Source organism: Tachypleus tridentatus, chromosome 13 (genome assembly GCF_004210375.1).
Source record: "Tachypleus tridentatus isolate NWPU-2018 chromosome 13, ASM421037v1, whole genome shotgun sequence".
In the NCBI taxonomy this organism is placed as follows: Eukaryota; Metazoa; Arthropoda; class Merostomata; order Xiphosura; family Limulidae; genus Tachypleus; species Tachypleus tridentatus.
In genome coordinates, this window is record NC_134837.1 from 12,385,902 (window position 1) to 12,410,899 (window position 24,998).

Below are 24,998 nucleotides of genomic sequence, written 5' to 3' on the forward strand. Positions count from 1 at the left end.
TACTGTTGATGATGGTAGTAAATACGAAAGTGGCTTCTAAACCCGTTGTTGTTTTAAATATTTTAGTATGTTCTTCTGAAGTTTCCTCTCCAATTAAATACTGTGATTTTATGATCCTACGTCATCAACAGCACAAGAACTAAACCTAAACCTTCGCCAGGCCTCAATCAGTGACAATCAACAGCACAAGAACTAAACCTTCAGCAGGCCACATCAGTTACTATCAACAAAAAGAAAAATCTTGAAGTACAACTGATTAAATTTAGATTTTTGGGTTTCAAATAGAATTTCAATTATAGAAGTAATAAACTCATTGTAATACAAACCTTGTACCACTGGTGATTATTTTATATATTACAAGTTTAAATGTGTTCGTGTTAAACCACCTTTATAAAGTACTTTTATAAAAACAAACACACAGTGTTTCAAGTAAGTCCTGAAGGCCTATCCTTATGCATGGTTTAACCTTTTACTGTCTACCGTTATTTTCCATTTAGCTTCCTTTAGTTTTTCAAACAACTGAATAATTTCTGGCTGAAAAAATAACATGACAAGGGATCTGTCATTTGTTGTGGTGAATGAACAAGTGGATATTGAATAATACAAAATTAAAAATACAAACACACAGAAACAAAGGTTGTGTCAACAAAAACATTCATTCTAAGCATCTCAGTCTATTTTTAACAGAAGAAAAAATGTAATGGTGTAACGTGGCATTTATTGGATTTCTTTAGTAAACAACCAATTTTACAACGCGAGGTTCTAAGTTTTTGTGGTTTTAAAAAGATGTTTTATATTTTGTACACCAAAGTGCAGAAGTGTATCCTTTCTCCCAAAGCTTGAAAAATAAAACAAGTATTTATGTGGTCTTGATAATGACAAAATATGTTTTAATACACTTATGGGTTCAGTTGGAGGTTAATGTTTTTATATAAAACCCAAAACAAAGTATTATAGAAAGAAAATTAATTCATTTATTAACCAAGCATTTTTTTTTTATGGCAAATCCATCATATATATTCCAGACCACAACATGATATGTCATTCTGATCCTGAAAACAAAAAGAATTATCTGTACAATATTTTCAGCCTAATTCAGAAAAACTGCCAAGCAAACAGAACCTTTAGACTTCACCTAATGTACCCGAGACATGGTGTTTTGCATTCATATATTTTCTTAATACAATTTTCTTCAATAACCAAGACTAACATTCTTAATTCTATATATATTTATCTATTTACAATGCTACATCGTTTAGTGTGTAAATATTCTGATTTTATAATGAATAACTTCTCAATTTAAAAACTAAAAGAAAGACATTTTGATGACAGATTAACTCGTAGGACCTGTTTTCATAATATGAGCAAAGCACAAGTAAATATTAGTTATGCTTCAAAGACAACATCTTTGATTTCATTTTCCCAACCAACAGCAAATTTGAAGAAACTATTTACAAGTTCAGATTTGCCACATAAGTGGAAGAATATTAAGTGTATCTGTTTGCATATAGTTTAGAAACTGTGAAATTCTATCCATCTAATATCTACAGTGTTTACTGATGCATGGTGTTAACAGGACTGGAACTGTTGAAAGAGTTTGCCCTACAAGGGGACCGTGTTGCTTAAAAACCTTCCCTGTTCAATTCCTTTAACCAGTAAAGGAAAACAGGGGAAGTATAGTCACCGAATTACAAAAATGTCAAAGCCAAAACAATTATAATATTTAAAGAAAAGTGATTTAAAAATGAATATTTAATGTTACTTTAAATACTGAAACAAAAGTACAAAAACTAAACCAAGGTTAATATACAATATAGCTCATGTTCATATTGTAAACCTAAAAAACAAACAATTTCTACAGTTGTGATTTTCATACAAATATTAACATTCAGTTTATGGGCAAAATAATTTCAAGATAATTAAGACAGTAAATGGCAACATATTCAAAGGTAAAATAAAAATAAAAAAGACACTAAAGTTCAGTTCAATACACAAAGAAAAATTAATTTTCTATAAGAAACAACTCTTAACTTTAACATGCTGACAGCCAAATTCACACTGAAAGAAACAGTCCCCTTTATAGACCTCTACCAGTTCAACATCACGTGAAAACAAACGTTCACACCAACATCTGTGCTAATACGTGATTCTACTTTTTATTGGATTTCTCTACACTGTCTTCAGTTCCAACTCTTTAAAATACCTCCGACAGAAAAATGCACGTTTGGACGGTGGCTTGTCTGCTTTTACTAGAAGAGCTCGTTGCTTGGAAGACAACTGTTCGTACGCCCGACGGTACTCTCTATCAAAAGCAGCTTGAAAACAAACACAATATCAAAGATTTCTAATTAACTAGCATAACATCAAAAAACTAAGGAACAACAGGAGTGAAATGGCTCATCAGTGGGGATATGTTTTGTTGAAACAGAAGAAACTATACAACTACGTCTCATTTTTACATATAAACATCTTTGAGAGCGACTGTCTTTCACGATACTGATATTAACTCTTTATATATATAAAGACCCTTGAGAGTGATTTTTCATCATGACATTAACGTTGCTTCAACATATGATGTTCTTTATTTAAAGAAATTTAAGAACATTCTAAAAAGATTCTATAATTTATTTTTTTACTTAATTAATCAATGATAGAATTATTTTATAGATGAAGATACCACATGACAAGCACATGTGGAAGTCCTATGTGTAAAAGCTAACCCAACAAAACAAAAGAAAGATGTTTTAGAAGGTAAATAACCTGTACATAAAAACTGCTCAAAACTTTAGTTCTCTTTCTACAGAAAAACTGAAATAATACTTTCGTTATGATGAGAAACCCACTTGAAGTAAAAATGGGTCACAAGACAGTTTTCATGGGTATTAAAACTTCTATCAAAATAAATTAGAGAACAACGTTTCGACCTTCTGAGGTCATCTACTGATTAACACAATGTTTCGACCTTCTGATGTAAATTACTGATTAACATGACCTAAAAGGTTGAAACGTTGTTCTCTACTTAATTTAGTAAAAGTTTCAGTACTCATACCAGCCAACTTGAGATACAGAAATAACGCTGTTTTACAATTACAGAAAAGTATTTTGTTGTCACCTCGAAATAAAACCTTTCTCACCTACTTAAGTGTTTATATTTCAGTCCAAATACAATTGAGCCTAAGGACATGTTGTCTGTGAATGACTTTCTATTCTCATGCACACATAATTATTTTAAAACTTAAGTAAACTATTCTAGTTTGTGAGATAAATGTTAATACTATGCCTCTAAGTTTGGTTCTGTTTGAACTCGTATATAAATATTAAATATAAATTTTGGAAACTTAATTTTACTTTACAAGAATATTGGCAATTCTCTTTCATTGGTGTTCTAGTGCTAACAATTTTATAAACAGTTCAGCATTATATAAACTAGTATCTGATCACTAACGTATACTACAAGAAATGGAACAACTAATATTACACGTGGTTTCCTTTGTTAAACTTACGTAGACTAATTTTTCTACAAATTAGACGTTACTCACTGTGATCAATATTCTCTCTACCTAGTGCTACAAAACAAAGGAACAACATGCTACGGTAGATACTGTGGTAGCATCGTCGACCACACTGATGCTTTCGCCTTTCGTTTATCAATAATGACATTGGAGAGAAAAGGTCATTACACTGTATGCTCCTCAGGATGTGACACATGAGGCTGAAGTAAAAAAACAAGACAGTAGTCAGTATTATACTATTATTTGGAATGTGACACTACTATAACAAAATTAAAAAACTGATTTATAGCCTTCATTTCACAGTACTTGAGTTTTTCATCAATGTTTAGATTCTATAAATTTGTGTAATTTACATTCAAACACAGTTCCCTTTATATTTCTACAAACGTTATCAGTTTATTGAATCTTGGTTAAATGAGATACTCAGAAGAGTCAAATGCGATTCTAAATAAAACAAACTGTGAGCTCACTTTCTGGAGATCTTTCGCTCATCAGTCACCAGTGCATGTACCAGAGAGGACTGGGATCCTGAAAAAAAGAAAAGGTAAGAGAGAACTAACAGTACTGACAAACAGAAATAATACGTTAATTATGACAAAAAGGTAACGTAGTATTAACATTAAAACATTAAGAAACAAAAACAAGTTACCAACACATGTAAAAACAGATTTAAGTTGAAACATCAACACATGTAACAGATTCAAGTAAGAGTATTAACAAAAGGAACTACACATAATTAAACAGTAAAAACATCAAACAAGTAACAACAAATTCACTAGCTGAGTTAGTAACACAAGAAACAACATAGTCAGAATATGAATAAGGAAAACCAAGCTGATGAAGGGGTGTGTGGGAGCACAATACTATTTATGTGAATGGAGATAACACACCTTACTGGAAGAAAAATTAATTTAGCTAAAATACCCACATAGCAAATACAAAATCAAATCAGTACAATGAAACAAAATTAATCAAACACTTGAATGATCAACACAAGTTTAACAGTTGAGACATCAACAAAACAATATTATTTCAGTTACTATTATGCATTGAAACCTTTGTAGTAAGAACATCCAACATTTAATATAAAAGAGAGAGAAATTACCATAAGTAGTGCAAAAATATCCAAGTATTGTAGTGTTACAGTGTACAGGTCTACACCTACATATCTGGATGCATAAATAAACTAACATTTATCTTGCCTATCTAAGTAATTTAATTTTTGTAGTTTACAATACATAAATATGTAAATTGATGTACAATAGCAACGTGTGTAACAGTGTCATTATATCTATACATTCTGAATAATATTTAACTAATGTTATGATGGTTAGCCCTATTCCAAACTTTGAAATAAGCTAAGCTTGATCAAGTGTTATTGGGTGCATGCCTGGAAACTGAGAACTACATGTAAACTCAGTCATTAGAAGTTTTTCAAACTCTTGTGTACAATTAACTTTTAATAAAACTATTTAGGCTCTGCAGGCAAATTGTTACCTAATAAATCCAAAATCCTTATATTTAACTCAAAAACCTGTCTTCAAGGACCAGATTAATTTTTATATGGGTAAACAATGTTCAACAAGGTTAAACTATATGAGTAATTATGGTAAGTCAGTTAAACTTTTTAAATAAAGTTAAAATAAGCGTAATACCTCAAGTTTTTCTCTAACTTTTTATATCTGTTTTATATTAATACTAAAATAGTTGCCTATATAAATGATTATTTGTATATGAATGTCAATGTGTATATTTTAACATTCATATAAATGAACATAATTGGTTCAGAAGTCAGCAACGAAGGGTTTATTGATTTAATCAAATATCAATACCATCTAATTTTCCTTATAATCACCAGTTAAAAATAAGATTCAAAACCTCATATAGCAATCAACCCCAAATTACAAATTTCTTTTCTATACTTCTCACCAACAGTCAGAACCATATACTGAGAAATTATTTTTGTCTAACACAACACTTATTTCAAGAAACAGGCCAATTAAATATAGCAAACACTGATTTTTCACTGTCAGATAAACAGAGAGCACCACATTAATCAGTGAAGGTATTATACACTGTACTTGTGTTTTCAGCAGTTCTTCATACATTCAATCTCTCATTGTAAAACACACGTCTAACAAAACTTCCTTACAACTCCATCCTGTAGCTCACAGATAACCTGGTGCATAAGAAATTTACAAAAATGTGTTTAAGAACCCAACGGATGCACATGGACCCCACCAATAATATCATTAATGTACCTTCTTGTTTCCATAACATGTAAAGAGGCTGGCCCACTTCTTCGTGAAGTTTGACATTATCCCAAAGACAGCGAATCAACACTTTTCGACTGTCTGCACTCTTCCACATGTCTGGAATCTGTAAGAAAAACACATCAACATCTCAAGCACGTGGTTCCGTAAATTTATTGAAAATTAATCTCTATAATATATAATGTTAGTTCAAGTAAACTAATTTTATAACCACAGCCATAATGTTTTTATTGATGTTTCTTAAAGCACATATTGTCTCAAAGCTACAAAATAATAGTGTTGTTATTATAAAAACAAAACCTTTCTTTAATCAAAAAATGAGAGAGAAAGTAAAACAAACTGAAGGCTAAGATGTGGCTGTGTTATAAATATTATGGTTTTATAGCAAAAATATTAAATTATTCAGAGAAAAGCTTAAAAAGATGGCTTAAAAAACAAAGAACAAATTAGAAGTTAAGTAAATGAGTGACATTTCTAAATATCATTATTCAATCAGCATAAAACAAAACCCAACAGTTCAGGTTATTAAGACTTATTGTTTTTCTGACATCATGAATCACGTTGGAAGTGTGAATGAAATTAAGTCATATATAAAATGGAAATACTCAAAATGGTTGTTTTGAAAAAGTCTAATAAAACCTCAAACCTGGCGACCCTTCAGAATACTTGATGCTTGTAAACATAGCCCTGGCAAGTGGCTTGGGACATTTATTCTTCTAAAAAACCATACCTAGAAATACAGTGAAAATAAACATCACTAAAACTATTACTGAAGTATAGCTACTTATATTAACAAGTGTATGTTCAATTAGAAACATGAAAGTTCTAGTGAAAATGTAAATTTTATAATGGAAATATTAGTCTATCAATGATCATGTTAATAAACCCTTTGACATTTTAAAGTTTACTGCTAAATTTTAGTTTGTACCAGGTTGTTAGCCACTTGCACAGGGTGTTCAGAAAGTAACTGTGCAGTTTTGTCTCTTAATAAATATACAAGTGCACAGTGACTTTCCGAACACCCTGTATATCTTAAAGTTTAATTTTTTAATTTTACTGTTTTTGTTATTTATATTTCAAAATTATAAATTATAAAGACAGTGTGGTATCAAATTAACTTTAATATGTTTTTCATGTGATAACAATCTATCTTTCAAGTTAACAACTTTTAACCAGCCTTCAAGTTTACATCTAATAAGCTGTGCATCAGCTATCAAGTTAACACAACTGTTAAAGCTATATACAACAACTTCAAGGGTAACCCCTACTCTTAAAGATTTTAATGTCTACTTTTTTAACATTGCATAGCAACTAAATATATAAATGGGTTCTCTAATGTGTAGTGTGTGATAGTAAGCCTATTAGAAGAAACAGTAAAACAGTGTTCAATACATGAACAGTCATGTTTTCCATGAGCTAATATATATATGATGTTATATGGTAAAGTTGTTGTGTCACACACTTACAAGACTTCATACGTGCACCATAAAAACTGCTTACAATCTATTCACATAATCACTAGGCCAACAGCACCTTGTTTTTAGTTTTGAAATTGGGGGACACCACACGTAATTGAGAACCCACACATGTATTAACAAACTACACTAACAGTTAAATTTCATAAAAATACACCAACATCCTAACCAACTTTTCTATAGAATAACTAATTAACATTCATTAGTGACAGCCCAAAACTGCAATAGCCTTACACCTAGAATTTTAAGAACTACGTACCAAGTTCCAATAAATTATGGGATGTTGATCCACAAACTCTGGTTTTGTTAAACAGTCATCACCTTCATGGTCAAGCACATATTCTATTTCCTTTCTTAACACTAGAGGGCTGAGAAAAGGCACTGAAAGAGGTTCAAGGATGATACCTCCATCTAAGTTACCCAACCTTCTCAAGTCAATACCAGAAGATGTTGCCGATGAAGGTACACGAGGGTGCAGAGGTCGAATATTTTGTACAACCGGATTGGTACCGTTTGAGAGGTTCTCTTTTGACCTCATTTTGCTTTCATTCAGCATATCTGTTCCTGGATATGGTTCTGGTGTATCTCTCTTACTTGATGAAACCTTGTGGTTCAAACAGAACAATATTAGAAAAGGAGTACTGCTAAACTTTAACGTTGAGTTAAAAACAAAACACCAGACTTAACTACAGCTATTAACATTAACACAGTTAAAGGGCTTTATATATTGCCAGAAAATATTCTAACATTTTAAAAATCTTAAAATAAAATAAAGACTGCCTTACAGAGCTGAATGCTTGTACATAAAACTTCCAAAACAAAGGATTCTGTGTTAAGATGAGTAAAACACATATCTACTGACACAAAAGTTAAACTGAAAACAGTATACGAGATATACACTGATGGGAAATACAATATACAACAAGAAATAGATTTAGAGATTCAGTACTTGGAAAGATTAGAATGGTTGTCTTTCCTGCAGATAGCCTGAGAGTGTCTTTATCAGATTCACATAAAGGAAATATACTCAGTATCATGACCATTACCCCTTTCACAGCGTGTTTGGTATAACAAACATGAGATCTACACATTTGCACACATTAAATAGCTGCACTTTAAGTTTTGATGCAACATGTGCACATTCACAAGATTTCATACTGTTAGTAAAGATTTTGTTCACAAAATAAAATTCAACAAAATATTTGTACTAAAGATTTGTTTGTAAAAATAATCTTGTTACTCGACTGAGTACAAAGTGATCTCATGTTATGATTAAAAAAAATATTCTCCATCCCCAAAATTTAAAATACTATTTGCATTATCTCTAACACCTCAAAAATACATTTCAAATGTTTGTTTTCAGTAAGACTTCATATTTCGTTACTTTTTTTTTATATTCTAACTATGTAGGGTCTGTTACTTAACCAATCTCGTAATCATCATAAAAGAAATGAGGAAATAAATATAAATTATGCTTTTTTAGTACAAGAATGGCTACTTTTTATAACACAGAAATACAAATGTTTAGCCTAAGTATTTTAAATATCATAACACTATATACTTAGTTGTTTTTTTCTAGCATTGACTTTCCAGTTATGCTTAGCTAACACTACATAACTTGCATTGACTTGGTGAACATGCACTCAGGTTGTGTATCCAGTAATATAAAACTGACCTTTAGTCTTCCTTGTCTTGGCTATTTTAGTGGGCTAGTATTTTGTAATGTACAGTCACATTTCAATCATCATACATTATATATATGTATATAGATTATTACTATTTAGAAATAAATTACTAAACTCATTTTTCTTAAAATATAGAACAATAAATCAAGAAGTAAAACAAACAATTATCTCACTATCACCTTGCTGAACATAGGTTGCTAAGGCTTTTAAAATTTCAAACGTGGAAGATATCAATTTTTTTTTTTCTTTTACAAGTTGAATAAGCAAAATATTAATTAACTACACTGATACCATAGAATTACACTATAATTTATTGACCTTGGTAACAAATTGAAACAAATATGAAACTTCAAGCAGATTAAAGACACAAACTACCTCCTTGGAAACTTAGATCAAAAGAACATCTTAACATTTCACAAATTAAAGTGGCTGAGAATATCACTCAGGGAACATTCTAAGCTGTTGATTGGTTATTCATATTTCATATACTCTAATAGGAGTGTATAAGAGACCATTTCAAAAAACGAAAAGAGTTAAACAGAGCCACTGTGTTTGATTCAGTACATAATCCATATCTCAGAAAAATAAAAAGATATGAGGTTCTTATTTTATATTCTATTTTGATAATATTAGTAATTTGAGTTCGTAATTTGTACAAAAATTTTAACTTAAACAGTTCTGCATTCAGTATACCACGACTCACTAAAATATATATTTTAATACATTATTTTAATATTTACTTTTAGATTAAGAAATAAACTCATATGTAATAAAATTTGAATTATAATCTACAATCTGATTCCAAAGTTAATGACAAATTCATAAAATAGTAGTTCAATGACATTTTGAATGCAAGTCAACAAATACAACGACATGTTCTTTGAACCCTTACTTGTTGTGAAAGGGTTAAAGTAGATCCTTTCTTTGTGACTTCCACAGTATGTAAATATACCTGTTAGGTATATTAAGATATAGAAAGAGTACAGTTAATATAATCCACAATCAAAACCTATGAGCAGTTTACTCCAGATAGAAATAAGGTTCAAACAAGGACAGTAAAAAAAGGAAACACAAGTACTAAATAACAAACAAACCAGACATGGGAAGTTTCCTTAGATCCTCAAACAAATTTCATAATAAAATAATCATTAAAATACTAAAATGTTAATAACTTCCTTTGAATAAAACAACAAAGTAAAAGTTTGACCAAGTGTAGCATAACAATAGTTTTCAAGTCTAAAATAAATGTTACTGTAGTGTTTGCAGAGTGATGGTATTGTTTAGAAATGTAAAGGTAGAAGAACAATAGAACAAGTAAGCATGAACAAATGTTCTGGTAGCTAATATACATACAAATAGAAAGATTCACAGAACCAAAGTTCTGGTAACTAAGTTACACACAGAAATAGTTATTACCATCATTAGAAAACAGACTAAACTACATGATATATGTGATGGAGGAATGGTTGAACATAGAAGCAGGAACATGTACAGAAAAAGGCTTGTAAGAAATAAAACACTAAACAAGATATTGTAAAACTTACAATTTCAGAAACACACAAAGCTGCAGAAATGAGTCATGCAATTGCATAATACTGACAAGAAATGTTTTAGAAAAACTCGGAGACAAGGAATGACAAAAAAGAAAACAAAACTGTCCGAGCTTCTGACTAAAGATTGAAAAATCTTCCAAATATTCTGAGAGAAATTGCACAACAATTAAAATCTGCTTCCTGCACAAACAAAAGATCAGTATTGATTAACAAATTTTACAAAGTATTTCTAAATTACACACAAACAAAAGCACCAGGTGGCAGTTGTTAAATTAAAACCTCACATTTGAAACGTTGCTTGACATGGGGGCAGAAACAGACGATTCAAGGTCTATCAGATCTTTGGACGTATTTAGAGACTTTAGACTTGAAGAAGGACGGTACACGGTGGATTTGTGAGGATTATCCTGACTTAAGCTGAATCGACGGGGGCTATCAATGGGAGTTCCCCCTCTCGAGCTTCCTGCTAAACTTCCAGAATCAGGGCTGTCTTCAAACACAAATAATGCAGCACTACCAGAGTCCATGCTTCTGTGAAGTGCATTTCTGTCAAGAGACCGCCCTCTATTGGGAGGAGGAGGAGTTCTGTGTCGCAGGTTCCCTTCGTGATGCAGTAGCTGAGATGCGGGTGGAGCGCTTAGTATACTCTCCATAGAAAGAGCAGGTGTTAAATTGGTGTCACTTAATTCATCAACCCTCATATCCTGGATAGAAAGAAAGTAAAAACATAAGCATTCAGTTAAATGTACTAAAAAACAAAACAGTTTTATCTTGATAACTTAAAGGTATTAAAAAAGGTATTTTGTATTGATAAAACTGTCCAGAACAGATAGAAAGTTGAGATAACTGTAACTTTCGACTGGCTAACATAACCACATTATATTATAGATTTGTATAATTCTCTTGATCTTATACAGTCTCATTTCTCGAGTACTTCACTAAATATTGTGTCACAATTATTACAAAAGGCCTAAGAGTAGGTTATATATCATTAACAACTTTGAATTATGATATACAAGTAATTATACTTCACAAATTATCCTTATATGTTAATTTTTACATCTACAATGAAAGTTATATCAATTTTCACAACATGACTACAACTAACATGTTACATTAAAACTTAGAACAATGAAATAATTAATTCTGCATAACTATGACATTTCAAGTAATGTAAAACCATAATTATTACTATTGTACCACAACTACTCCAATAATACTAATTTTGAAGTAAGATTACTTACCCTGATAATCACAGTCAACAGTGGAACCAGTCTCGTTTTACAGAAGGCACACCTTAGAAAATAGCAAACCAGTTTTACATATAAGTTATAAATAACATATGGAGAAGAAATGTTTTTAGCAAATTAAAACTTTGTTGCAGGAACATAAAATTTCATAAATGATGTTTTTGCATTTCTCTATGGTAGGTTTGTATTTATTTTTCACCAGAAGGGATATTAAGGTCTTTCTATGATTTCCATCAGATTTCTATGTTGAAGTTCTTTGCCACAACCCTGAGTTTTTATATAAAAAGAGGTGTAACCATTCTGTTACAAAACACTTCATGATCTTTTGGCATTTTGTTTCAATGAAAAGTTTTGGGGTATACCATTTACAAAACACACCCAAATGAATGACAAACAGGGTAGATATGAGGAATAACTTTACCTTGGTGATCCAACTAACCAACACAGCTTTCCAAAGAAGAAACTGATAAGGAGACAAGAGCTGTACTGTAAAGAATGTTAGCAGTAGCTAGTTGCCCATGTAATTGTGGAAATGAGGCGATGCCAAACAGAAGAGCCTGAAACTGAAAAATGCACCTGTTATGAACAAATTGAAGTAAATATCAGGATGCTGGAGAGATGAGAATATGTAGATAAGCATCCAGTGCACTGACCTTTGCCATCCACAGTCCTGGAGGAGTGAAAACCCAACAGGGAGTTTAGTTCAAAACCAAGGTGAACTAGAAAATGATTCAGTAAAGACCAATCAACCAATGAGAGCCAGTTCCCCATCTCTATGGGAAGATCTCATATCATCTTAAACTACTTCTCAGAAATGGTAGCATAAAATGGGATACCGTGGAGTGGGGAAGGAAATAGGATGAGGAGACATAAGTGGAAAAGATAGAAAATGGAGGACGTGACCTTTGGAAATCACCTTAAAAACATATGAATTGACCATTAAAGTCCATCAAACAGCTTGGTTTCCACTGGTCCTGGCTTGAGTACCACTAATGCTGAGTGACCTGAAGATGACAACAAGCAATCAAACAACTGTAAAAAGCCAAAGAACAAGATTGGTGCGACATAAATGGGAGGATGGGACAAATGAAATACCAAAAAGTTGAAATGGAGTGATGTAAGTGGGGAAATTCAACACTGGATTCAAAACTGTTGGCTATATAGTGAAAGTGAGGTTGGAAAAAGTAAAAGAGGTATAAGGGTCTAAAACTCACAAAGGAATAATAATTTCCAAATGCTGTGAGTCAAGAAATGGGTAGTGAGCAAGATGAAACACAAAAGGCATGATTTTCCTATAGATGTCAAGGACAAGACAAACTGTCAACTGTTCTAAAATAAGCCCCAATGTCTGATGAAAGTTAAAATGCCAAATTTTGACTCATGGCTTCATCAACCAGAGGGATAGAAGTAGAAACACAAGAAATAGGAGATAAAATTAAACATATATGTAAAAATGGCTGGTATGGGTAGAGAAAGCATTATGTAGAGGAACAAACAACGTTTCAACTTTCTTCGGTCATCATCAGGTTCACAAAGAAAGAAAGAGGTAACTGACTGATAGCTGACTGCATGTTTGAAAGCAGTTGTGTAACTGAGTGTAGGAATGTAGAGGGCATGCTTGGATGTTTGATTATATTTATTAACATAGGTATAAACATGCTCCTTTGTATTGGTTTATTTTGGGCTTGAGTTGTTGTGTGAGTAAGGCTTCTTTAATTTTGTGTTGATGTTTGTTTCAAACATACTTCATAAGGATGCCTTGTCAGTTACCCCAAGACATGAGACTAAAAAACAAAATCAGAGGGGGGGCTATCCAAATCCCCCTCTCACTGTTAAATACACCAGATACAAGTAAAACATGAGGTGGTGAAATTAGAGTAAAATAAGAAAATTCATTACAAATCATAAGTCACCTGATAACTGTTAGGCCTCACTGAAGTATGTTTGGTTAAATTATCTCCAATGATAAAATCTCAGAATTTTTGCTTTTTCAAACATTTTACTTCAAGCATATGACAATCATACTGAAGTGATTATTACTAATTACACTGTTTTTATGTTATGCTTCAATAAACAGGTTAAAATCCTAGTGCATATTTGTTTCTGAATTTAATTTTATTTTGAAAGAGATATGCAAATGTTTTTCAGATGAGAACTTCTAAAATTGCAAAATTATTTCTTTATTAAGCAATTTCTGTTAAGAGTATCAGCTTTAATAGTTTATTTTGTTCAGGTGACAAATCCTTCCTCTATTGTCTACACTAGCTACATGAGAGTTTCAGTACAAATTACAGTCAAGTCAGTTAGCAAAACTTTCCTTCTTAACAGTTACTGATACACTTGCAAGAAATCTGAAAACAATTTCATGACTGTATAGAGAGGTAACAATTATAAAATGACACATTCATTAACTGTACAAAACATCTACCGACATTTTTTAAAGTCACTAAAAGGTATTTATAACAAGAAAAAAATCCATTTTTAAACTAACACATTGATCAAAGAAAAGGATAGTTTTACACTACATGAAGTGGCAAACATGTGATGAAATGACAAATAGAATAAGGACAAGGACTGTAAAACAAAGGAAACAGTCATAACAATAGCACAAGAGAATTCATATTCAAGGAGCAAAACAGCTTTTATTACTTCAGAGTATTCTTTAGATGTATTATATTGTTCCACTAATATCAATTTTATTAGAGAAATATTAGCACTTAGTTATTACTTTAACTACTATAAAGCATTATTACAAAAGTAATGAAGTATTAGACTAAAAACCACCTACCGAGTATTGAAATTTGAGTTTTCAGCTGACCAACCTTCCATTATTTCCTCATCATACAGAAGAGATGAGCACACATGACATTTGGAACAAGTGGTCATTGTGATCTCCATGGCAATTCTAGTTGTTGAAGCATTCTTATCCAGCACAGTGTCAAAATGACCACTACCCATGTCAAGCAGTTGACTAGCAAATGTTGGAGCACTCCCTAAATTAATGTAATTCATATGTAAATATATAACATTTTAAAAACATTTAGCACTTCTCACTAAAGTATATTCCTGAAGGCTTATTACTTTTTTAATACCACAAAATTCTCTGTAAAAATGTCAAATATTTGTATTACACTAAAACATTTCTTTTAAACATTCCTTGCAACTTTAGTATTCTTACTCATAACCATGGAGCAGAAAATAACATCTATAATGAATAATAAACAAAGTTAAAAATGAAGTAAGAAACATGGCCTGAAAAATTGTATTTATTCACAAAACAGATTTATTTTAGAAAGTAATAGATTAAAAGGACTTGCCAACTCAATGCGGTTCCCCAGTATCACGCGACTTGCAAGTGCCACAGACTTGCCAACTTGATGCGATTCCCCAGTACCGCACAACTTATAATTGCCAGTGAATTACCAACATGTGAATTTACAACTGCCAAGAACTTACCAACACAATTCCCCAATGCCACATGACTTACAAATACCATGAACTTACCAACACGATGAGATTCCCCAGTACCACATGACTTGCAACTGCCAAAATCAAAAGCAAGTTTGTCCATAAGAAAGTCTTCAAATACAGCATCATCACTCCTGGAACTACGACTCAAATAGTCTGTACTACAACGTCGACACTCTGATGTAGTACTTGATCGATCGTCATCATACATTGAGAATCTGTCCAATTCATGAGGTCTGGAATATTCACCAATGCTATCTGTCAAAGGAAAACAATAAAAATAGTAACTTTTTGTTTTCATGAACTTAAATTCCACTCTCACAATGTAAAGAGATAAAAAATGTGTGTAGTTTTTGAATGTACACAAACAAACATACTAGAAAAGCATTTCACAATGTAACCCATCTTAGAACTCTTGGATTGAATGAATTATTCATTATATTGTATTTTTTATTATTTATATCTAATCTACTGTATGAAGAAAGTACAGCAAACTTCCCATTGTTAATGACTTAAATCAAAACATAATTTCTCTTATTTAAAGAACACTGTTGCAGAGAACGAACCCAAAATTTTAGCATTCTAAGTCCTCAAAGCTTGCTAATGAGCCACTATGGGTTTACTGGGAAAATGTCAGAACTAGAAAAAAAAAAAAAGCTTAGAAAATCATGTTTATGAGAAATCCTCATATTTTTTTAAACTTTTTCAAAATTAACTTTGTTTGTAACAAAATCTTCAGAGAACTAAATGATTCAAAAGGACTTCAATAAATGTTCATGTTTCATTCAAAAAACTTGTAATGTTGAATCATTAAATTCTTCTTCCATGGCCAGTAACTTCCAAACTTTGCCCAGCCAAGCCAAAACCCCACAAAAAAAAAAATCAAGACAGTGTATCTACATCAAACTAAATTTTGGAGTATCACTGATTTTGGAACTTTTAAAAAAGTGAATTTTATAAAACATTAGACTTTATTACTCTTGTTTCTATTTTGTTGTTTTTTTTGTAAGAGTTTAATGTTATCGATTATTAAGAAATGTCCTATACATGGTTTGTGAACAGTTTATTTTGCACACTAAAATGCACAAAATTTTTGGTCTGAAAGGCAGACTAAAAGATGCACATACTTCTGAAATAGAATAGATTTCTGATACTAAAACTTTGCTGTCATACATATGAAATGGAACTAGATCAGATAATGAAACTACATTCTTATACAATTAAACAGAAGTGATTTATAATAACGGAGATCTTATATACAATTTATCACCACAGAAAAAAAAAATATTTACAATATTTCCAACATATGCTCAAGTACAAGCTTATTTGAAGTAACAAAACTTGTGTACCTGTAATTAAGTTAGCATTGACTGTATTTAATGAGAGGCACTTAACAAAAACAAGTTTTGCAAAAGTGGTTTCCTAATTATATGCACTTTTCATAAAGCTGAGGTACCACTATCAATGAAAAATTTAAAATTGTGTCTGAGACTGCAAATGTTGAGAAGAAATTGTTTTCACTTTACACTAAATCTTCCTCAAAAGCTAAAAACATAATCCTACCATAAAAACATGTTGCAGAAACTAAAAATCATCCTCATAGATATCAGTAGATACAACTAGCTTTTACCTTTTGTTGGAGTATTGGACGTTGACCATGACTGTTTGAGCTCAGTAAACTTAGTGGCAACTGTATTAGCTGCTGACATCAGGCTGTCAAACATTTCTGTGTGCTTAGGCGTTAATTTGGGTAACCTAAAAGAAGACATGCTGACTGAAAATGGTCGACCAGGAGTTCTCGTTCCAACAATCTTCGGGCTCCTTTTTGATTCTGGGGTTGCTGGGAGAGTCATAGAATGAGACGGGGTAGTTCTGCCATTTGCATCTTCTACAGAGTCATCAGATGTTACCTTACATCTCAGTGAACTATTTGAGGATCTGCGTGTAGGACCGTGAAAGGTTGAGCTGCGGGTAACTTTCCCACCATCACTGCCGCTCAATCCTAATGTTGAACTGAGACTAGATGCTACTCGAGGAAGGGAGTTAGCTGTAAAATATTCCCAACTGAACCACGTCTCTTTCAGAGGACTGAAAGTGGAAGTAATAAAATCATGCTCTTGAGTTTCCTGTAATTCACTGTCATTACTACCACAGGAACTGCTGTGGTAACTACCATTTTCAGGTAGTGATGAATGGTAGTCAGGTGATACACATTTGTCATTCTGAGGAGTTTTACTCCTCTTCTTAATAGGGATGTTAGGTGATCTAGGACGAGGTAATATAGATGATGTGACTGTCTCTTCTGAACATTCTGTAGCAAGTTCAGTGTCTGATTCTTCTTCACAACAACTAAGTTTCAAAACCCTTGCTGGTTCTTTGTTCTCTCCTAAAGAGAGAGAGGTATTAGAGTTTTCTGTTACAGTCACTAGTGGAGGTTCTTTGTGATCAAATCCTTTTGTATCTTTGAGAGCTACTGGTTCATTCCTAATTTTTCGGATGATTTGGGTGTCGTTGCCAAAGCTGCTGGAGCGTAGAAATATTTGAGGAGAGTCAACTTTGTTTAGAGGCTGGGCTAATGGACCACTGTAATGTCTCAATCTGTATGTTCGACAAGTCCTCCTCCCATGACTTCCTGCACTCTTATGACGTTTACGTCCATGACCGTTACTTTGTTGGCCCGGTACCTCATCATTACAGGGACTATCAACCAGCAACGGATGACTTGTGATCAGAACTCCAGCACTGCTATCCACTAAACCAAAACAATACTGTTTCAAACCATTTTCATTTTAAGAATTATTCTTCAGATTTATAAGCACATTTCTTTTCTTATTGATATCTTAAGAGACTCAACTAAATACAGATTTAAAAATGTATAAAAAATGGATTTGGTAATGGAAAGAATTTTCTAATAAATTTTACTGTATACAAATACATTTGGCATATTTTTACAATGTGATTATACATTTCTATAAACAATTCTAAAAGATACAATAACTTACCAACTATACATTGTAACAAGTTAAATGTCTCCGATTATAAAAATATGAGAAAACACAATTCTGACCTCTTTAGTTTTATCTAGTTATGACTTCAGTACCATCAAAAAAGGACAATCTCTTTTTTTCTGCAAACAAAACTGCTGCTATAATAATAAACCTGCTTGATAGCTTCTACAAAAATCCTTCATCATCTGTTAGCTGTAGGTATAAGAAGAAAACACATCCATAACACAAGAACATTCAGCCAGCAATTAATAAGATCACAAACCTGAAATATCAGGCATCCCAGAGAGGCTGCTCAGGCTACTAGCTGAGCTACGTACTATACTTCCCACCCTGTTCCTGAAAGCATCTGCAGCTGAGAAGTCCAGCTCATCAAACTTTAAAGCTCTTCCGGATCCAGGACAACCTATTGAAGTAGACAATAATCATTCCAGAAGAGTAGAGGTTCTTACTAGAATAAACGAATAAATACTGGTTGCATAATATTTCAAATGATATTTAAATAATACATGAAAGAATCAATAGTTAGTGCAATAGTTCATCTCCTATGTTTAACAATATTATAAATCAACATCAAGTTGAAAAAAATATTTCACTTCATTTTCAATACTAGAAAAAAAACACACATACTAAGTACAGGTTATTCTGTGATTACTGTAACTCTTGATGGGATAATGTGCTACAACTCTAAGAACGTATCAAATGTGAAGCATGGAAGCTGTTGCAGATCGTTACATATCCATAGCAACTTGTTACTTTCTTTCACCAAGTACAAATCAGTTTCATAACACCAACAAAAACAATTCTAAACATGTGCTTATTTACACAAAACTTGTATTAAAAATCTAAATTATGTTACAATTAGTTCATTACCAAAGGAAACATCCAGACTTAAAAATGTATCACATCATACAATGGAAAAGAAAACCATCAATCTCTGACTGCACATATCTATAAGTAACTTTAGTTTCTAAGTTTGCTCAACAGCTTCTGTTAATGCCAAATCAAATTACTGAGTTATAACATCTTAACAATTCATAGCAAATTAAATACTCACTTAAACTTTTCATAGTCACTGCTGAGAAGAACTGAGGTTTTGATAAGTAAATACTATCAAATTATAATCTAAATAACAACATTTCACACTACACTGAAACAGTCTAGGACAAAACACTAGTTTAAGTATCACATTTAGTCATCATAATGTTTGCACATTATAAAGTAATGTCTATTTTGTTAACTGTTTGATCATTAGTAAATTCATTCCTGCTGAAAAGCAATAGCACATTACAAATATAGTTTTAATATTCTGAGGAATAAACCAATTATAAACATCACATTTGTAAGTGAAAACGAAAAGCGTTGTTCAATAATACCTTGCACAGAAGGGAGATCCGGTTTAAACACATAAGATGAGGTTGTTTTTTTCCCTTCAACTCCAGGTGATTGTACAGATGTTTGTGTTAATGCCACTTTTTGGGCTTCTTCTGCATTCATGGAGCTATAGCCACCATCCGATTGTCCTCCTGGGAATAAGATACCTTACAATCAAAAACTTTGCAAGTCACACACAAGCTAATTTCTTCCACTTTTTAAATAAAACTGGGAACCTGAAAAAATATTTTACTAGATCTGCTACACATTTTTGTTAACATATGTAGATTTGGACTTCCTTGTCCATCACAAAGAAAGGTGGTGAGCTATTTGTACCAAAGCTTCACACTACAACATGAAACTAATGCTAAAGACTGCATACCACATACATAATGCTTTGTTTATGACTGAACACTAATCTACATGATGAGATATCTTCACTGAGCCCACCATGACTATCAAAACACAAGTCTTCAAATGTGGCATTGAACCACTGGAGGAACAATATGTATGGAAGTAAAGAAAAAGTATCTTGCCTGAACTATATTTATCAACTTGTCCTAAATCAGATGTTAATTCAATCTGTTGAGTTTTGTCTTCCGAGCCTTCTTCGTCGGTACTCATTCGGCTAACTTGGTCGTAATCAATTTCTGAACCTAATGAGAGTGATCGCTGAGCTTTCTTTTTTGAACCGTGCCGGAACTGTGTTACCCCAAGAATTACATTTCTCAGCTTGTTCCACATAAGAGTTGCATTAGTCTCAGCAGAAGGCCACTTACTTTCTAACACAGCCTGCAATCCATAAACAAATGTCTATTCAATAAAGCTGTTTAGTAATACAGTATCTTCCACAGCAAGTTCAAGGATCACATGAAAACTTCCATTTCTGCTAGTTATTATATATAATTACCAAAATATATATTTGCTCATAATAAAGCCTAGTACAGAAATCAAAAAGGGGATTAAAAAATTGAAGTATGGGAATTTTGAAATTCAAACTTGGTAACTAACTTAACTTTGTGATTCTGAAAACTTAATTATTAAATATTCTATTTTTCTCTAAATCCTTTTACTTTCATTAGAAGCTATTAACTGTAACATATCTTAACTGTTGAAAGCTGATACAATATCTACACAAATTAGTTAACTTAACTAATGCTTTACATAACACAAGCAAAGAATAATTAATTATTTCACATATTGATTCCCTAAGTTATGTTAATGTACATGCTATGACTCAATATAATGCTTAGGGACTTTGTGAAATAGTTGTTTGACCAGATATTTTGATAGGAATTTTTTTCTTTAGACACTGTCATCACTTTTGTTGTATTCCTACAAGGCAATCTCTTGTTCTTCATATATATACACTTGAGTTTTTCAGTTTTTAAGTAAATCTTACCAGGTATGTCTTATCACAGAGCACTTTACTTTGGAAACTGAGAAGTGTTCTTGAAAATACAAAACTGGCATTTGTGTGTTTTCATTCATATGTTTTTACTTAATAATGAAACGCATCACAATACACTCTTAAGCCAAAGTTAGATAGAACCTCATACTTACACAATGTCATTGCAACATTACTTGTTTGTATAAAACTACAGAATTAATATGTGTGATTGTCCTATAATAACCGCATGTATAGACTTTTGTAGTCATGTACATAAACTGTGCATTAGTTAACTACATATATATTAAGTTAAGGAAATATAATGCTAAAATACTGTTCACAAAGAGCTACTTTGCCTCAGGTAACCCTTACTGTACTTTACAGAAAGTTTTAGTGGCTCACATTCAAACTTTTATTAACCTACTTTTAGTATAGCATGAAATATTAGCTAACACAATTTATATACTATTAAAATATGGGTGAAGTTCCTAATTCTACAAGGAAAATATATTTAAAAAAAAAATCCTGAATTAGTATGTAGTGTGACATGTATAACATTTTCTCTAGACATCTTGCTTTTCTATTTTATCCACCACTCCTTGAAAATGTAAAATATTAAATAAATGACTTCCTATAAAATTGTTATTGCTCAGACAAATAATTTTTATAGCCATTAATTCTGTCTGGTTACAGAGCTATCAACAAAAAATCAGTCAGACCCTTCCTGCTACACCCACTCATCACATCCTTTGTTTCAGGATATGCTTCAGTTCTCTTAAGTTTAATGATATATTAGATATAACCTATAGAAAGTCAAGCTTTTCATCTGTTAAATAACATATTGCATAACATTGTGTTCTGAATAGATAACAGTCAATTTACTTCAGAACACAAGCAATGTTCTAGTGAGAAACTTAACAACTAGCTTGGATAAATTCGTCATGATTCTTGTCACATAGTTAGAAAGCCAGAACATTTATGAGAAGTAGGAGAAATTGTATACTTCTTGCATATTATTAGTTGATGTCCTTTGATGCAGTATTTAATTAAATAACAATTATATAATGTATTACTACCATTAGTATAAAATAGTAGGCTTAAACATCCTGTACAATCAAAGGAGAGATAAAAAACATTGGGCACCTATTTTATTTGTTGTTCTTCATGTTTATTCTTTATTATTAGAAACAAAACTACAATGTAAAAATAGGGATATTTCTATGTTAAATAAGGTTAGATTACGTAAAATACATAATATCATAAAAATGTTTAACAAGGCATTAGGCTAACATGCGAGGAGCACTTGGATAATGTAATTTGATAGTGTAATGTGAGCTGCACATGCCCCAAGTGATTTACAACTTATAATAGCATGAACAGCAGATAGACACAGTTCAACAGGAAATGAAAAGGACAATAAAACAAAAATTTAATTATAAATAGATGTATATGTTACAAACTTAAAGCTACTTAAGATAAACAAATGTAGTTTCATGTTATAATTTGAAGTTATCCTAGAAAAGCAGGTAATTTAGATTTACCTCAATTTTTGGTGGTTACCAGGTCAGTCAAATTTTAGGGATTACACAAGGAACATTTGAGATTTTTTGAGATGAGGAAAAGTACTTTTTATCTTAACATGAAAATCACTTTGTACATGGATTATTCAAAATTTAATATATTCACAAACAAATATTTATTTTATTAAAAAATTTCACTAAAAATTATTTATTTCATATGAAAGACTTGTAATGTTAACTGAAAATATACACACTATATTGAGAGTTAAAAGTAGTAAATCTACAAAGATTTTAAATGAGAACAACAAGGTCACATGTTTGGTCAAATTGACCTAGCCCATGTTGAAGAGTTAACAGCATGTATATTAAAAATAAGACAAGTTAAAGAATTGTAGTTTATCATTGTTAAATACTGTTTATAGAGCTTTTTAATCATGTACATAAGCTGTGTGTTAGTTACCTTAATACATATTAATGTTAAAACAGCAAGATAAAGAAATGTACATTACTTTGTTGTAATATCCATATGTAATAGCATTAGGCTGAACACCATTTCTCTTCATTTCAAACAACACTCGCACTGCTAGGATTGGTTGTCCATACAGTCCACACAGTAACATCAAAACCCGATAGCAGACCTAGCAAAATACATACTACATTCTAAATATGTCTATTTTACTGGGAAAATATTTCATGTGACAAACAAAAATAACAAAAAATGGTTATATACAAAACATTAAAAGGAATATTTGGAAAATCAAGAAATGATTCCACACAGCAAACATTAAAACAAAGATGAGCAAGTTTAAACACAAATTATCACAATATCTGACAGAAAGTTGAGTAAAGTAAATCATGCTTACAAGAAGAGAAGCCCACTTGAAGTAAAAATGTACTAAAAGATGGCTGGCATGGGTATTAAAACCTTAATTAAAATAAAGTATGGAACAAACTCTCTTTGTTAACCTGAAGATACCCAAAGAAGGTTTAAACATTCTTCTCTATGTTATTTTAATTGAAGTTTTAATACCCACACCAGCCGCCTTTATAATATTAAACGTTTTAATACCCACACCAGCCGCCTTTACAATATTAAAAGTTTTAATACCCACACCACCTGTCTTTACAATATTAAAAGTTTTAATACCCACACCAGCCGCCTTTACAATATTAAAAGTTTTAATACCCACACCACCTGTCTTTACAATATTAAAAGTTTTAATACCCACACCACCTGTCTTTACAATATTAAAAGTTTTAATACCCACACCACCTGTCTTTATAATATTAAAAGTTTTAATACCCACACCACCTGTCTTTACAATATTAAAAGTTTTAATACCCACACCACCTGTCTTTACAATATTACAAGTCTTAATACCCACACCACCTGTCTTTATAATATTAAAGTTTTAATACCCACACCACCTGTCTTTACAATATTAAAAGTTTTAATACCCACACCACCTGTCTTTACAATATTAAAAGTTTTAATACCCACACCACCTGTCTTTACAATATTAAAAGTTTTAATACCCACACCACCTGTCTTTACAATATTACAAGTTTTAATACCCACACCACCTGTCTTTACAATATTAAAGTTTTAATACCCACACCACCTGTCTTTACAATATTAAAAGTTTTAATACCCACACCACCTGTCTTTTACAATATTACAGGTCTTAATACCCACACCACCTGTCTTTATAATATTAAAGTTTTAATACCCACACCACCTGTCTTTACAATATTAAAAGTTTTAATACCCACACCACCTGTCTTTACAATATTAAAAGTTTTAATACCCACACCAGCCGCCTTTATAATATTAAAAGTTTTAATACCCATACCACCTGTCTTTACAATATTAAAAGTTTTAATACCCACACCAGCCGTCTTTATAATATTACAAGTTTTAATACCCACACCAGCCGCCTTTATAATATTAAAAGTTTTAATACCCACACCACCTGTCTTTACAATATTAAAGTTTTAATACCCATACCACCTGTCTTTATAATATTAAAGTTTTAATACCCACACCACCTGTCTTTATAATATTACAAGTTTTAATACCCACACCAGCCGTCTTTATAATATTACAAGTTTTAATACCCACACCACCTGTCTTTACAATATTAAAAGTTTTAATACTCACACCAGCCGTCTTTATAATATTACAAGTTTTAATACCCACACCAGCCGCCTTTATAATATTAAAAGTTTTAATAGCCACACCAGCCGCCTTTACAATATTAAACGTTTTAATACCCACACCAGCCACCTGTCTTTACAATATTAAACGTTTTAATACCCACACCAGCCGTACTTCTTTACAATATTAAAGTTTTCATACCCACACCACCTGTCTTTACAATATTAAAGTTTTAATACCCACACCACCTGTCTTTACAATATTAAAGTTTTAATACCCACACCAGTCTTTATAATATTAAAAGTTGTAATACCCACACCAGCCACCTTTTTATA

At 31.7% G+C, this 24,998-nt stretch overlaps 1 protein-coding gene across 1 annotated transcript in view; it reads right to left on the bottom strand.

The window, feature by feature from the left end:
• Positions 1-951: 951 nt before the first annotated feature.
• Positions 952-24,998, bottom strand: part of LOC143239720 (C-myc promoter-binding protein-like) — a 62,658-nt gene continuing 38,611 nt past the window's right edge. The window contains 15 exon segments of the mRNA XM_076481138.1: positions 952-2,315; positions 3,540-3,712; positions 3,983-4,040; positions 5,774-5,891; positions 6,432-6,515; positions 7,520-7,864; positions 10,783-11,202; positions 11,743-11,794; positions 14,537-14,741; positions 15,253-15,474; positions 16,847-17,968; positions 18,487-18,627; positions 19,598-19,747; positions 20,132-20,387; positions 23,015-23,143. Of these exon segments, the coding sequence (XP_076337253.1) occupies positions 2,170-2,315; positions 3,540-3,712; positions 3,983-4,040; positions 5,774-5,891; positions 6,432-6,515; positions 7,520-7,864; positions 10,783-11,202; positions 11,743-11,794; positions 14,537-14,741; positions 15,253-15,474; positions 16,847-17,968; positions 18,487-18,627; positions 19,598-19,747; positions 20,132-20,387; positions 23,015-23,143 (3,621 nt within the window). The 3' untranslated portion in view covers positions 952-2,169.